Here is a 17,680-nt window from a genome sequence, read left to right on the forward strand (position 1 = left end):
CAGAACAGCAATTCTTGTATGCAGGAGTATGATGAAGAACAGCTAGTTCTACAGCTGTTGGTTGATATATTGAGAAACTTTTCCCCCAGAGGTTACACTGTTGTTGAAATCCTTTCAGTCACTTATTTTGGAAGCACTGCTGACAAGTTGCTTGTGACACAGACAACCCTCTTTTATCCTGACAGGAGCATAGCATGAGTGGCTTCTTGGTATGAAGTTTAGTAATGAATGGTCCTCTGTAATACATGACAAGCATTCTATTGCAACCAAGATCAAAATATTGCAGGATATTTGCATCCTTTTGTTACACTTTTGGCTGATTCAGTTGCAAAGAGCAGTTCCAAACTCTTCTACAAGCTAATGAATAAGGCTTTCAGAATGTGTTTAATACCTAGACCTCATAAGGTTTTGTGGCATGTCTCAACTGGAATATTTAAAGAAAAATAAAATGTTCAAAATGTATTCAATTAGTACTTTTTTCTCTGTGGGACAATTGAAATAATTTTATAAGAAAATCAAAGCAAAATGTATTATAAAGGCAATTAGGAACTTCAGACTGTCCATTTTAAGTTCAAAAGAAAGGATATTAATATCATTTATTGAATTAGAATCAGTAAAACATTTGAAAGTCTCTTCATTAAGATTATGAGAGTACCCGGTGGTAGAAAAGAGACATCTAATATCTTTTTCCAACTTGGGCTGTAGAAAATGAGGTGCATGTAACACAGAAAAAGGAAATGCTCAGTTGCCATCTGTGTAATGGGATGGGTAAGGCATGAGTTACAGTGCTAAGAAGTGTGCTCTTTGTCAGCTTCAACAGACGACAGTGCGGCGGAGAAGAAAGGCGGAACGCTTCACGCCGGGTTAATTGTCGGCATCCTAGTGCTGGTCCTCGTGGTGGCTGCAGCCATCCTCGTGACTGTCTACATGTATCATCATCCAACATCAGCAGCTAGTCTCTTCTTTATAGAGGTAAGACAAGAGCAACACTGTGTCACTAGTCCTGTCTCTTGGTTAGGGTATTTGGAGACTCCAAAATAGATCTTTCTTAACTGAATCAAAAAGGGTCTTCGTGTTCAGAGTGTAATCTTTGAAGAAAAGGAGCTCGCCTAGCAGGGGATATTGTTTTGCTCTTAGCATGCTTGTCACTCTGCTCCTTTAGCTACCATTGCTATTACTTCTTTTGCTTGTAGACAGGACATATATATCTAAGAGATGTATGTCAGATATCACACTGCTTCTCTTTCCTGTCCTTCATTTTCCTCACAACAGCATTTTTCCATTACCTTTCCTGTGCACTGCCATTTTCAGGACATATAAGTTTTCTATAATTTTCCTGTGAGAGGGGAGGAAAAAAGTATTCATTTTTAATTCTACAGAAGAGCTGACTTCTAGTTTGTTTTTAGCTGGAAATCTATATTAGCTGTTCCTTAAACCATTTAAAAGAATCTTTTTACCCTTTTTTTAGAGTGTGTAAAAGATTATTTTCACCTAATTTTTAACATCTATAATTTCTTCTTTCTATTAGTGTAGAGAGAAACAGACTCTTTTAGATCATGATTCATCTTCCCTATTTGAGACATCCCCTTTAGGATTAGATAAATTGACATTTTTCTCCCTCAAATACACATAGCTACCTTAGCTGCAGATACCCTTTTTGCAGATGCTGACATTTAGTCAGTTCAGTTCTGCTGTAGACAAAAATATGGGAAAGGAAAATTCTCCATAGGCTTTTCTGTCCACAAAAACCCATGAATACCTACACCTCCTTGTGGTTTCTTTAATTCATCAACATTCCCCTGCTTTGTGATAAATACAGATTTGCTGAACATAAAAGAAAGGGATGACTGTTCATAGCCCCCACTGGTGGTATTCCCTTCATATGAAGAGCCCAGAGACTTAGTATTGGACAACAGTGAAGATGCAAAACCCCTGGAAGTGTCACTAGGGACATACCTTAGGGATTGCTTGTGTAATAGCCTGGACCAGGAAGATGTAGACATTTATTCTTAGTGACAGCAATGACAATTGAAGTGAGACATGAACGTGAACAGAATGATTCATCTTTAACATAATATGATAATAAATATTCTTCTTGGATGGAATTGTAGTGACAGAAATCAGAATGAATTGTTGATCAGTATTCCTGTTCTAGTAATGTAACTGTGCTAACCATCAGGGAACAGAATCCATATAATAACACATAGTTTTTTCTCATGTTTATGCAGCATTTCAAGGCAGTTCACTGTTGATATAGACAAAAAAAATTCCACTGAAGTCCTTGTATGAAACAGAAGGTTTTGTCCCTTTCTTTTTTTTCATACACAGATTAAATTTATATGGATTGAATTTCTGTTCTTTCACTTTACTAAAAGCAAGTGTCTTATCTGCCATGATGTGATAGAAAAGGCTAAGTAAATGGCAACACTACTTTTTAACAAGAGAAGAATCCCAAATTACAATACACATTTTTGTTTGTCTGTTTTAAACGTAGTAAGGGCATGTTAACTTATTTAGTTCATTGATATCATACTAATCATGCAAACACAGGTGTCTTAATCAGTGTTGTTAAACTCATTCCACTGAATCTAATCCTTAGATTAATAGATTGAGTAATGGCACCTATTATTAGTCCCAGCTAACATGTCTTTCAGCAAGCAATGTAGTGATTTAGAACAAATAGAAAAACACTTCTGTATAAAATAAAGGAAAAATCAGTCAAAATAAAATTTATTCAAAACAGGGTATAACCTACATTCTCTATTGGTTACTAGGATAATTGTGGAACTTGTGAAGGATAGGCATTTAGGCATTAGCAAGAATTGTAAGAAGTAGTAGTCATGAAGGTATGGGCTTTCCCTAGGGGTGGTGCAAACACTGATGTAGTGGGAAAATCACAAGGAATGAAATAGGGGATGACTGTACCTCAGAATGCTTACACAAATTTCAAAACTTTAAAACTATTTTGGTATCATAAGTCTAGAACTGAACAAGGTAATCTATTCCAGAAATCAAATTTCTTTTAATAAGTTTAATAATTTAATTTTCAAAGAAAAAATTTGTTTGATCAATTAAAAGAATAATGAGTAGAATGCATTATTCTTATATTCACCTGAACTATAGGATTTATATGTTTCCAATGCAAAGAAGAAAATATCTTCTCATACTTGCCTTTTGAAAATGAAGTTCAAAAAATAATCAGGCAAAACTGGTATAAATAGGCCAGTGTTACAAGAAATCAGTCCTTATTGCCTTTGTGCAATTGAAAAATATTTGAGTAAACTGTTGCAGATAACATGACAGCCCACACAGAACAGAAGACAAGCTGCATTATTTATGGGAAATGAATGAAATATGGATCTGATGTTACCATTCTAGGAAAAGAGCTCAAGAGGATTGCCATGGGCTTGGTCATGAAATAAGAACAAGCACATAAATATTTCAGAAAATAATACTGTTTCCTATGAGTCTCTTGATTAATGAGCACGTTGCACAGTTAAAACAAGATGTGACAGATGGACAGGCATCTCCCTCCTTCAGATGTCTAAAAAATTACTTAGTCTGCCATCAAGTCTTCAAGCCAAATCAAGATCCACATCAGTTTATCTATCATTAGTAATTAATATAACTCTAAGGCTGGCTAAAAGAAGGAACAGGAACCTGGCGCAGTTTTTATTTATTTATTTATTTATTTATTTACTTTTAAAGAAGTTATTTTATGGAGTCATCATATAGACATTAAACATAGCACTCATTCAAAATTCTAATATAATTAATAGAGAAACTTCTTTTTACATCTAAGATACTGTCACTAGTTGGTAGGTAAAATGTCATTTTCAATCAGATTTTGTTGGGCTTTTTAGGTTAAGGGCTATGTAAGGAATTTTTAGTCATGAGTTTTATAGTCATGAGTAGTTATTGAATAAAGAACAGTGTAATAAACTGATCCTGTATCTGAGGCTTTAAGTCTCTTTCTTCCTTGTGTTCTCTGCAGATATCACCCAATATTCGCTTACCTCCTCACTCAGGTTCTCACAAAGCTCATCTCAAATCCAGCTCATGTTTGTCATGAAGTGAGCTCTCCCAGATAAGAATAAATACAGCCAGACTTTGTGCTGCTTACCCTTGCACTGATAAAGGCAATCTCTCTGAACACCATTAAATGATATCCTGGGTGCAGGATAGTTGGTTTAAATAAACAAAGCACAAAAGCCAAGAAAAATACAATTTATTACAAAAGCTATTGTCTTAGAACATAGTATCATTATTCTATTACTTTTTTTAACTTTAAGTCTGATGAAAATATTTCTCTAGGGGTTTTTGTTCATGCCTGTTGAGCAAAACACACATGTGCAGCCCCATCAGGAATAAAGATAGCTATTTTGAACAAAGAGTGTGAGAAGTCTTAAATACCAGTGCTATTCAATTTTCCTCTGGTAGTGTGCAATTTTAAAACAATACCATCCAGACAGTTCAACGCATTTTCAAAAATGTTCCACTTTTGTTAGGTGTGTAGAAGACTCAAATTAAATTCATTGTTTTCCTGTTTCCTCCAGCCTCTACACTGTTCAACTTGTGTTTCATTGTTTAGGTTGGACACTTCTCTGGTGGCCCAGAGACTGAACAAATTATCAGCTTTTAAAGTCAAGGGAGCATCAGTCAAAGTTCCAATGAATGCAGGCTCTTGCTAAGATCTAAGAGTAAATATTGACAAAAGATTAGCTGGCAGAGTGACAGAAGAGATGTTGCATGTCTTGGTTTTTTATTTACTTATCATTAACCTTGCAGTATTTCCTCTCCATTGAATTTTATTTAGTTGCCGATGGTTTCCTCTCTTTAATCACATTACATACTCTTAACTTGAGGAATCCTGTGCCTCTTGAGTGTACTTTGAGCTGATTTGGACTGATTTTTGTAAAGTAGCATACGTGTCAAATAATGCTTTTCATTACTTTCTCAACAAAGTGTATGTCAGAAATCTAGCTATAACATATATCACTACACACTAGCTATGGCATTTATGAAAAGTGATTGATTGATTGATTGATTGACTAATTTATGTAGTATACTTGTATTCAGGATGTCAAATTAGGCCTTCTTAACCTCAGGCAAAAGAGCCTTTCTCTTGTATTCACCTTATAGTTACAAAACTTACTAACATTTGTGGACTCGGAAGCTCTAAGAATTTGAATGAATTCAGAGCTTTTGCATTAGTGGCTGTGTATGTATTAATAGTAGTTAATATGTCACACACTGAAGAGCAGTGTGGGTGTTTGTGGTTAAAAATTAACACTCTTTTGAGTTAAGATCCTATTTTGAGGGTCATACCTTTTGCCTTCATGTTCCCAGCCTCCTTGGCAGTATGTCAGAGCCTTATTTTACTGGTTCAGCTGCTTAGAAACATACATGTACACTTACACACATGCACATACCTGTGTCTTTTTTTGTTGTTTGTTTTACCTCATCTTGGATGTTTAAGATGGATAATTTCAGGAATCTGTTTAAATGGCCACACAGAGAGTTGAACTGGTGCTATCGAGCCAAGGAGTGACCTTCAGGAAAGAGACAAGGAGGGAGGAAGAAACAGCTGCAGATCTTCAGCAAACACATAATAGTATGTGATCAGAGCATGGAGAATGCACCTTAACTCCTCTTGGTTCAACTTAAATTATGTCCTTGATTTAACTTAAATTATGTATTTGCTAGTAAATTAAATAAGGTTGGGACTGATTTTTAGCATAAAGACCACCAGCATGAAAAGAGCTGCATTCCTGTCATTTAACTCTGTCTCACTTCAAGCTGACAGTATGTAGACTCTTAGCATGAACTGAGGATGATTTCTAAATACTGAGCTCTAGCTGGGGTGGTCTGAGAAAACAGACTATTATTGCCCCTAATTATTGGACTATAACCCCCCCTAATTATTGGGGGTTTTTTAAATGATGGGCTGTATAGGGGATTGTATCTGAAAACATTCACTGGCACACATATCTAGCAGTAGAATTTTTCAGATTTTGATCTTCTGCTCATCCCCCATCTGCTTAGCGGAAGAAAATAATATGAGAAAATAGTTTAAAGTGTTGAAGTTCTTGGTAAGAACTCAGGAAATAAATGGACATTCCTGGGTCACAATTTTACTTCTCTGCTTGTAACAGCACACCACAAATAAGAGCCAGATTTAACATCCAGCCATGTTTTCCATGTACCATTTCTAGGTTTCTGTATTCGTGTCACAAATGCAGCATATATCTTCAAGAAAACAAGAAGTAAATAGGAGATAGATTTAAAGAAAAGAAGGGGTTTTGTATTTTTGTAAAAAGAATGGGATCATCGGCTGTCTAAGCCAGCTGATGGAGCTCACACAGATTTGCTGTTTTCTTCTGGGATATGGCCCATTGTTTTTTATAGGGGATTATGCTTTTAGTTTGAAATAGGCTTAACATGGTCATCAAGTAGTTTTTGTTCAGATGTTTAGGCTGAATTGTGTTTCATGGAGAGGATGATTAAAAAGAAGAGAATAGGTATCATTTTTCTTCTCTTCTTTTGAAGTCCTGGCATTTGGAGTATTGTCGTTGATCTGACTGTCATTGCCTAGTACTGATAGTAAAGTTATTTTTCCAAAGCTTATCAAGCTCAGAAGGAACCAGCAGTTCAGAAGGGAAACCTGAATCGACCACAAGGGAGAAGCACTAAAATAAATAATCAACACTGACAATAAAAGTCAAAGGTGTAGAGGAAGGAGGCATTCTGTTTCTCGTCCTTCAGCAGCCAGCTCCTCAGATGAACATAAGACTGCAAAAACATTATAGAAAGATGGTTTAAATCACAAAAAGATATGTTAAACAAGTACTTCTCTCAAAAAGAAAAATAAATGAGGCCTGTAAATGACTCTACTAAATCTTAAGTCTGAAGCAATCCTTATTTAGAACAGTTTCTTCAAAATATGAATTTAACATGGTGTCAGGCAATTGTTCTTTTCCTGTTCCTGGGAATATATATCAGAAGTATAGTTTCAGATATCTGTAGCCTCATCTACTTCTGACTGTGATTTGTCAAATAAATTGGATGTTTCTAGAAGACATTAAAGACTAATGCAAAAATTTCAGGTAACTTTGAACACAAAAATACATGTTATGGTCAAGGTAATTGGTAACAGAAAGATCTTTACTTCTCACAAGAAACCAAAGCCCTGACTACTGAGGCAGATTACCACTGGCCAGGAACTTGGACTGATGAGTCCTGAATAATATCAGATTAACATTTAGTCACTCAGTAAGACTTTACTATAGTTTTGTTCCCTTTTTCTTAATCTATTTTAGTAATTCATAACAGTTTTTCTGAAGTTTTGACAATAAATATGGAATTTTGATAAGTCCATATTTGCATGTTTCCATATCATCAGAGTTAAATAGGCCTTCTGACAAAGTGTGGTTAAAGAGTACAGCTTTTAAATAGATTTAAATGTGCCTATACTCCTGAATTAGACAAATAATTTGACATCAGTGGAAATGCAAGATGCAGCCCTTCAGTAGACAGAGTGAACCAGTCCTCTGGAAGTTTGAAAGACTGAAATATAGGAAAAAATCAATACATAAAGGAGACAAAGTTGTGCCGCAGCATTCAGTCTAAAAGGTACTCAATAACTTCAGCTTTTGTGTAGTTTAGTGGTAAATCAAGTTTACAAGGGAGCTCTGAGAGTCAAGACTTTGAAAGATTGACCTTCTCATGCTATGTCAAGTATTTATACTCAGTAAATTCAGTTTTATAAAGAGTGTGCATGTCTTGATGAAATCCACAGTTCAAGTTTACTGCTGAATAGGAATGAAGAGCTGATGCAAGCTCAAGCACTTTGGGATTTTATGTTGGTTGAAATATACAAAGAAATTTTTGATAGTGCTTTACAAATCTTTCAGGACAAAACGTGTGTGACAGGGTTGAGGAGATGACAGAAGGGCAAATATTTCATTACTGTTTTCCTTCACTGCTCTTCTGACATTGCAGATGTGTACAGAATTGTTCTCATTCCATTTTTGTGTACCTAGAGAAATGTAGACTAAGGATGGGATGGTGATAACAGAGGCTAGGATGTAAAAATATCAAATATGTAATACCTGTTGCCAAGTTCCTTCAGTCCGTTACTGGTATAAACTTGTCTTCATACAGATTTATGAAAGGAAATGTAAAAGCTTAAAATTGCTGCAGCTAACAAAATATACATTATTACAATTGCTTTTGATAAATTACCATCTCAGAAGAAAAGTTTAAAATTGAATAAATTTTAGAGAAATAATGTTAGCACCAAAAATTCTCAGAAGCAGGGCATATCAGTCTTCAGATACCAATATTTCAACACAACTTTATACAACTGTCTTTCCTCCTGTAACTGATCTTGTAGTATTGGTTACTGCTCAGCAGGAAATAAGATGGTCTACAGCTAGCAACCTTAAAAAAAATTGACTGTAACACTAGAAACCATGTTCAGTTCATAACAACTGAATTTTATTTAGAATATATTCAATTAACTGTGCTCAGATATGTATCAAACCCATCCTTTTTAACATCCAAGTGAGATCATATGATTTTCATGGATAAGCAAGGACTTAAAAGGTTCAAAAATCCCTGATATTGAAAGATGTCAAAAGAAGAAAGTGATCAAAAAGAAGAATATACTTGGAGATCTTTCCTTGCAACCAGAGTGAGAAGTTATTTCAGTCTCTACCCTTTAGTTTTAATAGGTGGAATTCCCTCTGGCTTTCCTTCAGAAGTAATAAAAATGGTATAAATTCTGTCTCTTCTGCAAGATGGATATAAATATACTTATTTTAGTCTTTGTATTGCTGCAGGAAGTCAAACATCCTGCACAGCCACCAGAAATGGTGTAGACAGACATAATGTAGGAAAATGAAAAGTAGACCTCACTTTCCATGGATTATCCAACTGCTGGATTTTTTTTTCCTTTTATCTTTATCAGTAGGAACTAACTTTTTTAATGTATATCATAAATTATTTTCCTGCATCTCAACATATTTCTTCTGCATCCTGGTCGTGTAGGGTCACAAGTGCTTTTCTGTCAACTTCATTGCTTAAAATAGTGAACTAAAGGAAGCTTCAAAAAATGAAAAAAAATACTAGTCCTGTTTTCCTGCTTTGTCATACCCTGAAAGGAAGAAGGAGTTACAGCTCTCCAGCCACAGCTCAGAGGATTTCCTTTAGTGTTCTTATTCCAGATGAAGAAACATATTTTTTCCTGCTAAAATTGGGAATTAGTTAATTAAGTACCCACTTGCTTTCTCCCTGTTTGGTTTTGGTTTGGTGGGTTTTTTGGTGCATTTTGTCTGGATGGTTTGTTTGGGGATAGGGTTTTTTTCTGGTTTTTAAATAGTCTTCACAGAGAAAAAAGAGGAAGAATGCATTCAGTATTTCCTGAGCAGCTTCAGTAAACAGAAGAACTTTGTATCTCCCAACATCTATCAAGTTACTTTTGGTTTTTTTCAGTTAAAACTGAAATATTTTTACAGCTTTCAAGGGGTTACATAAGGCAATGAATTGATAATTAGTCAGTGCTCGCTTTTAAAACTGTCAACATGCAGATAATGAAGCTGAAATTAAACAATCACTGTAAAGGGAAAGTCTCACCTCAGACGTGACAAGAAACCACAGAAAACTGTAACTGCAATATTAGAATATGACCTTCAAGTCTTTTGCTTTATTTCTGGAAAAACAACTCATATTTATGTCTTAAGGCTTGTATCATTAAAACTGATACACAACTGTTCCATAACTAATCATCTGGAAGGCCAATTAAAAAGAGTAGTACAAAATGGTAAATTTATTATCTATCACCAATTTAGCAATGAAGTAGTAACTAATCATAGGTACACCTTAAAATTAAATTAGGAAGCAACTTAGTATATTAAAACCCAGCTCATCCTTACGTGTCACCATTTGGTACCGTTTCTAGTTATTCTTTCCTGCTAGTTTTCCAGTGGTTTCTCCTTTTCCCTTTTCATTAGAGACCTCTCCATCAAATTCCTCTCTCATTTGTACCAGTGTAAATCTGAAATAAACCCTTTATATTTAATTGCATTATTCTTGGTTTGCTTTAGTGAGCCTGAGAACAGAATATGACCTTTTTCTTTAGCAGTAACCAAACTGTCCTTCTTAATTTTAAAAATTAAGCTTGGGTAGAATCAAGCTTGGGTAGAACTCTCCAAAGTTTGAATAGACTAAGTTTTCTTGTTAGGAAGAGACATCCATTAAAGAAGACAGTGTTCTGCCTTCCTATTTTGTAGGAAGGTGCTGCCCTGAAAAGTCTGGTATTTTAAATTACCTGCCAAACAGAATTTAGCTCTGAATGCCTCAAAAGTAACCTGATCCTGCAACTGGAGGAAAAGGAAGCAGTTGTTTTTATGAGATAGCTTCCTGAAAATGGTCACTGAGGAAGACTGTGCTGAACCTGCAATCAGCTGTGTGGTTTGTTGGGAAAAAGATCCAGTCACACCTCAAGATTTCTTTAGTGAGTCCTACCCAACAGCACCACCAGTCCCAGCAAAACATCAATGGCTATGGCTGTTCCATGGCCACCAAAACACCCTTCAGCAGCATGAAGTCTCCTTTGTGATTGAAAGGAAATAAAAATGGAGTATTATAGGGACAGAAAATCAAATGCAGTGTTTATATTCAGAATAAAGATCATAAAGTAAAATTATTTAGCTTTTGAGCTGTCAATGAAAATATAGGCTATAACTTGTTTTCATTGATTCTCCTCTCATTTTCCTGCAATGTTTCTATATATGTTGTTGTATTTCTTGCCCTCCTTCCAAGCAGATTATAACTCTTGTTAGTAAAGAGAAATAAATCAGTATATTTGGCAGATAAAATTTTCAATAGGGAAAAATCTTTTTAGGAAAGATTTTTCTTCTCACTGACTTCATGAAGGAGTTTCCCTATTTTCTTGAAAGCTATTCCCTTTGACATAGTCTCAGAACAGTCTCCTAAAATCTGAGCCTTACCTGACCTTAATTCATTTGAAAATAGAGATTGTTGAAAGTACTTTTCTTCCCTAGAGATATCATGATAATACAGGAATTGTTTCATCTGCCCTAGAAAATAACTCTTTATTTTCTCTGTTTATTAGCTGTTTCTAAAGCAGGCGCCCAAGATCCTAGTGGAAACTGGTTAGGACTTCTTAAGGCTCTTGTACCCAAAGTACTTAAAAGTTTAAATAAAAATGTTGCTTCTATTTGAACCATCAAAGTAAACTACTCAAGTAGAAATTATGGCACTTGAAATAGTAAGTTGTTATTTTGAGAGTCCTGCATAAGCGTGCCAGAGTTTTATCCTAAATAATTTTTAAATTAAAGTTCCTGTCAACTCTGCCACATATTTTCCCATGGCATAGAGTATATTGGGAAATTCCCGTGCAGAACTAGGAAGGAAGGGTATTGAACAGATCCTCTAGAGGTTAGTGCAGCATCAGTTCTTTATGTGACAAATCCAATAATCAACCATTTTAGACAGGAGCTATTTCATCCTCTTCATTGCTAAGAGTAGTGGTAATTGTTTATGTGTTTGAGAACAGTCATCCCCCATAAATTTAAAGAGAGGTATTAATTCCTCTGACTTTTGCTGCTGCTGAACTGTGCCTTTCTATTCCTGTAACAACTACAGGGAGTGTGGTTTAGTATGAGAGGTCAAAATTGCAGGATATTGTTAGATCTTTTTATTAACAATTTATTGTAGTACCTTTCATAAAAGTTTCTTTTTTTTATTGCTGTTGCAGAGACGTCCAAGCAGATGGCCAGCAATGAAATTCAGAAGAGGATCTGGACATCCTGCCTATGCTGAGGTGGAACCAGTGGGAGAAAAAGAAGGGTTCATCGTATCAGAGCAGTGCTAAAATTTCTGGGACAGAACACCAGTACTGGCCTACAGGTGTAAGACATTTATTTTGCCTCTCTTTAAAGAAAAGGAGCCCTAAGCTGCTGTAGCCTGATAGAAAGAAGATTCTGGATAAACTTTGTCCAAGAAGAAAAACTATCTAAGATACCAGATTACTACTGCGCAGTAGTTTTTGTTAGTGGACAGAGACACAATGGTTCATGCAGAACACTTGTCAGTGGACACCTACAGTATCAGAACCGTGGCACAAGTGCCATGTTATTTGCTTTAGGTGTGGGGATGCACAGTAATCAGAAATATAATAAAGCTTTGGTGCACAAGGGTGTTGCCCTTTGGTTCAAGTCTTCTTCTCTGTTATCTCAAAGACTGAGGAAAAAATCTGTACCATTTCAGTGCAAAGGGCATTGATCACAGTGTGATTGATAAAAGTATCCTAAGACAGGTGAAGAAGAAGAAAAGGAATTTTCCAACATTTATATAAGCAGATGTGAAATACACTTTTCAATTCTAAATCGACCTGCCAACCTGAGTGAGTCACAGTGTAAATGCTTTCCAGGAATAATACAATGTTTCTTGTACACTGCTGGTTACTAGGCTGATAAACAACTCATGGTACGCAGATTGGTAAAAACTGAAGACAGCAGAGAATTTTCATGATGGTGGAATTATTTCATGGGAGTTCACAATGATGTTTGGCTGATGTTCAATTTCAGTGTTCCCTAAAACACTGAAAAAAAGTGAATTACCAGGTTTGTATTAAGGTGTATTTTTCATTTCTCAGCAGTAGGTTGAAATAAAGGCAACAGATCCTTTTAGCTGCCAGAGAGCTTATGGACCATTTCTTAGGCAATGGGGTAAGAAAAATAAGATTTAAAATAAATGGGTTTCTATTCTTTGCCATTTCATTGTGAGTCCTTACTGAGAAGCACCATAGACTTCAATGCACCCCTTCCAGAGATTCAGATACAAGTGTTATTGAACCCTGCTGATTCATACAGTGGTTTTGTTTAATGCACATAGTAGTTGCATAAATATATATATAAATATATTTTTTTTTATAGCTAACACAAGGCGGGTTCTTGTGACTGTTAAGACTGCATTTTTGTCATCCAGACAAAGGAAATGAATTGCATTACTGCATATTTCCACAGAGTTGTAAAATAATCCTTAATATTAGAATATTTTTATGTTGTGTAGGGAAGGTGGTTCATGTAGCTGCAGTCCATAAACTTTCTGCCTATTGGAACCATTCTTTCTGTAAAATTGACCCTTTCCCTCCCTGCACAGGGAAAGACAAGACTATAAATTCACACCATCAAAAACAGTTACTCCTTTCAGGGAAGGGGTAAATATACATGGAGACCCAGAGCTTCCCTAAGGAGTGGAAACATAAATGCTTTGATGATCTGGGCCTGAAGTATTGAAATATAAAATTCAGGTACTGCATGTACGTTTCATAGCAGTCATTTACTATCAATTTTTTTACATACTGTGCAAGGCACTTGAATGATTTTTAAGTGAGGTAGACAACATTTGTGGTTTTGGATTTTGAGCCGTTTAAAAAAGTTGTAGATACCACCTTGATAGTACAGTTACTTACATTTCTTCATGCTTGTATGGCCTAAATTTGATTACTTAACGCTGTTTAAAAAAAAAAAAAGCAAACATGATTTTTGTTATTTTGTTCAGTAAATACTACAATACTGTATTTTCTGTATTCTTTTGTTTTGGGTAACACATTTTTATTTTCATCTGGTTTGAAGCATCTAGCATGAAATTGAAACTGTTCAAAAACTAACTGATATTAATCTGAAGGTACTAACAAACACATTGTTTCGAAGCCTGGTTAAAAACCTGTAGGCAAGTAGTCATTTCCATTTGTGTGGGTCTGCTGAGCCCTTTTTCTAATAGGCTGGGTTTAAATTGCAGGCTTTAATTCTGATAGCAATAACCAAATGTATGCACATATATATGGTGACATTCATTTTTATTAAATAAAAAGGTATCAGTGCACATCATGTAGGAATGTATTTGGTGTGCAATAATTATCATCAGTTTTTCTGGGAATCTTGGAAATCATCAGCTGGGGTTCATTCCAAAAGAAGCAATTGTAGAGCTTCTGGAATCCTGTTTGAAATCATTTTTATTTCAGAGAACATCTTTGCAAATGATGCTAAGAATTTGCAAAAATCTACGTAGTACTGCAATAAATTCAAAGGATATTTCATATAAGTGAAGAAGATTTATATTATTATGGGCTTAGAGGTCTGCTCTTCATCTGATTCACTCCTATTTTTACCCAGGTATGTAATACATGTCATGCAATGGAGCTGACAGAGTATTTGTGATATGATTAGACAAATATGTCAACAATTTTTAAGTCTGATGTTTTGATTACTTTTGGTTTAAGGCCCCTTCACAGCTGAAGGATGTTTGTTAGTATTTGCAGACTAGCTGACATGTTATACTACTTCATAAAATTATAGCAATCATTTTTTTTTCATTTTTGTCCCCCTCATGTACTTAGGTGGGAGATTTCACTGGTCTGTGGGGAGCATCATAGAATACTTCTTCAGGTTTTTGCCATGATGTTACATGCTGTGGATTATAACATGAGGAGTTGCTGGGTTTATTTAATAAGATTGATAGGCATATGCTTATGTCTGATAAGAACTGCTATCTGAAGAGAAAACCTCCTGCATACTAATGGATGTATAGTGTCTCATTGGTGTCTGCTTTGATATATTCTGTGGTATGTTCTATTTATCCCAGTAGGCAAAAGTTAATTAAGGAATCTGTTGCTGTTTTGTAATTCCATCTGGTTTTCTAATTTTTTAATAATTAAAATTTCCACATTAAAAATTATACAAACATTAATATAGAGGTCTGATAAAATATTGAGATTAACTAAGAATCCTATTCTTATATCTTTATAAAGCAGCAGGTTTAATCGACCCAGACCGAAAAAATGTCATATAGCCCTCTCTCAGAAATCCAGCTGAAATGTTTTTGAACAGTTCATAAATTTTCATCCAAGTGTCTGAAACAGTAGTTTCACTAGCATTCCCAATGGTCCTTCATTTGAATCTTACTCAGAAAAATGCTTGTTTACAGAGTCATTTATCCCAACAGCTATTTTAACTCTTAAACTTCCCTATAAATTTATCTAATACTGTTTAATTATTGCAAGATCTGTCACAATTTTTTCTTATTATTTTCCATTTTAGTGTCAACCGTTCCATAATGCCTAGCACTCTCAGTGCTCTGCTTCAGCTCATCCTCCTCCACAGAGATAAAGCAAAATTTTAATTCTAAGGACTCAAGTCACATTACTAAGTAGCTTCCAAATCTCATGAAGATGAAACATTAAATCAGATATACATATAAATGTGTGTGTGTGTGATTTATATATATATATTGTATAAGTCACACACAGAAATTATTGGGAAAAAAAAGACCCTAGCATTTCCAAAGTTGTACTCATATATTAAGAAACTGTGGAACTGCTGAAGAAGTGGAATTGTAATTTCATTCACATGTGCATACTTATAATGATGTGATTATTTAGTTGCTTTCTGTGTTCTTCAGTGCATCATCCCATGATGTATTGGAATAAGAGAACACAGATTTTCACAAGAAACAGCTATTCCATATTTTTCTTCTCTTTGCTCAAATTTTGTTGTACTTTGTTGCATTCCATCCAAAGCCTTTTCAGAAGACCTTTTTTTCATGGACTTTTCTTCTGTACCCATCAGTATTAGACTTGAGGGATGTATACACCCTGATTTATTTCTGCTCTGAGCATTCCCATGAAGGCAATCAATTTTCCAGAGAACAACATATAAAAGAGCTCTTCTTTTTCTTATAATTGCCCTTCTCATTCTCTACAGCTTCTGCTGCAAATGATATAGATGTCTTGTAAGTAACCACCTACTTCACTGCAACATTATAATTTAGCTTCAGATCAAGCTCATTTTACAACTAATGCGTGTGCTGGAATTCTGGGAGAAAAGATAATACATCACTGCATTTTGAGAAACTCTGGTAACCAAATTAAATTTGCACAAGCTGAACAGAACATATTTAGCTTTGCAAAAATCACCATATTTCTTGTTCAGCAGAGCTCAAGCCATAAAAACTCACTACACGAATACCTGAGACAGTAGAGTAGTCACACCATTAGTTTGCCATTCAAATGTGGAAGCAATGGAAAAGGAAAGGGTGAGCTGATTTGCCAGTGAGCATGGAAGAGATATTCTTTTCTGTAGAGTGAAAAGAGTTGCAATGGAAACAAGAGAATATTTCTGTATTCTATTAGAGAACCTCTTGGATAAGCAAAAGAAACTGTAAATTGTAACACACATCATTTCATTTGTATAGGATCTCTAAACAAGGTTTTGCAAGCAGTTGTCAGGAGCTGGCAGATCTTCACGAAGTGAGTGGGTGACTAGAGCATTCAGAGTAGCCCATGTTGGATCATGGTCCAGTTCACAGACCATCAAAGGGAATTTTTGCCTTGAGTGCATTCACTGGAGAAAGCAATGGCTATTTTATCAGTTTCTGATGCTAAGCAATGAAGCTTTGTAAAAAGACAACGTTTAACATTCACCTAGAAGATATCTCAGCAGCACAAAGTCCACAGTGTTAGCCATGAGGCACAGAACGGGAATAGATCACAAATTTGGCTCAGATAACAGTTTTGATCTCGGGGAATTTATTACCTCCAGTGAAGAGAAAGACCAGCAGCACGCAGAGTAAGACCAATGGAATCCTTGCACATGTGCCTCTGCCTTCTTGCAGAGCACTGCTCGAAGCCTAAAAAGCTCCAGAAAAAAGTGCTGCTGACCAACAGGGTAGCCTTAACCGTAATTCTCATGTTTTAGACAGAGATTTCAAGAACTGATACCTGCTATTAATTTCTTTGTGGATGTAATGGTACATTGGGTTTGAGTCTTGGGTTTTTTGGAGTAGCAGAAGAGAAAAATGTGGAAGGGAAGGAATTTCAGTAGTCCCAGATGCTCTAAAGCTACAGCAAGAAACCTTATTTACAGTCTTGAGAGCATTGATACTCTGCCAACACATGAGGGCTTCCTTCATGCCAGCCCTATAATTTTAAACTAAAAAAAAGTCATCAGAACCACTGGCTTCTGTCTAAATCTACATGAGTCTATATTTCATCTCATGGAGGGCTTATGTCACTCCTTAGGGAAAAAAGGCCTGAGCCACAGGCAGCATTTTGAGGTGGAACAGTGTGCCAGTAGTGTTTTATCAGAAGCCAAATATGACAAAGCAGGATGCAGCTTGTGTGGAACTGAGAGAAACAAATCAATTTAATTTTATCAGAGCAGCCAGCATCCCTACGGCTGGAGCACGGGTAAAATATTCAAGTCTGTGAGCTGATTGGACTTGATTGAAACAATATCATAAATCTAAAGCTGTCCTTTAACTATCAGTTTATTGTCAAATCCTAAGTGATTTTCCTGACTTCTTAATTTTTTATGGGGAAGAAAACACTTGAGCATGCCAAGTAGAATAAAGTATCTCTCTGACAGGAACTGCGTCTCATCTCCTGATGCAGTTCTTTCCCAACCAGAATAGTTGTTCCCTGTGAGCAACTCATTTTAGTGGATCTCATGATGACTCCACAGGACATTCCACACTTTTTAACACAATTCTCTTACTCTTGCAAGATTTTTCAGTTCCTATATCCTGCCTTACGTTTTATCCTTTGGCTCTTCACCTCTGACTTGACTCTACATTCTCACTACTTCACTTTCTT

The 17,680-nt window shown here is 35.6% G+C and overlaps 1 protein-coding gene across 1 annotated transcript in view; it reads left to right on the plus strand.

Annotated features, from left to right (window-relative positions):
- Positions 1-14,780, plus strand: part of PLXDC2 (plexin domain containing 2) — a 247,175-nt gene extending 232,395 nt beyond the window's left edge. The window contains exons 13-14 of the mRNA XM_084214132.1: positions 812-972; positions 11,783-14,780. Coding sequence (XP_084070258.1) covers positions 812-972; positions 11,783-11,899 — 278 coding nt within the window. The 3' untranslated portion in view covers positions 11,900-14,780. The remainder of the gene's footprint in view (positions 1-811; positions 973-11,782) is intronic.
- The last annotated feature ends 2,900 nt before the right edge of the window (positions 14,781-17,680 follow it).

Source organism: Fringilla coelebs, assembly GCF_963513975.1.
Source record: "Fringilla coelebs genome assembly, chromosome: 1".
NCBI classification, from domain to species: Eukaryota; Metazoa; Chordata; class Aves; order Passeriformes; family Fringillidae; genus Fringilla; species Fringilla coelebs.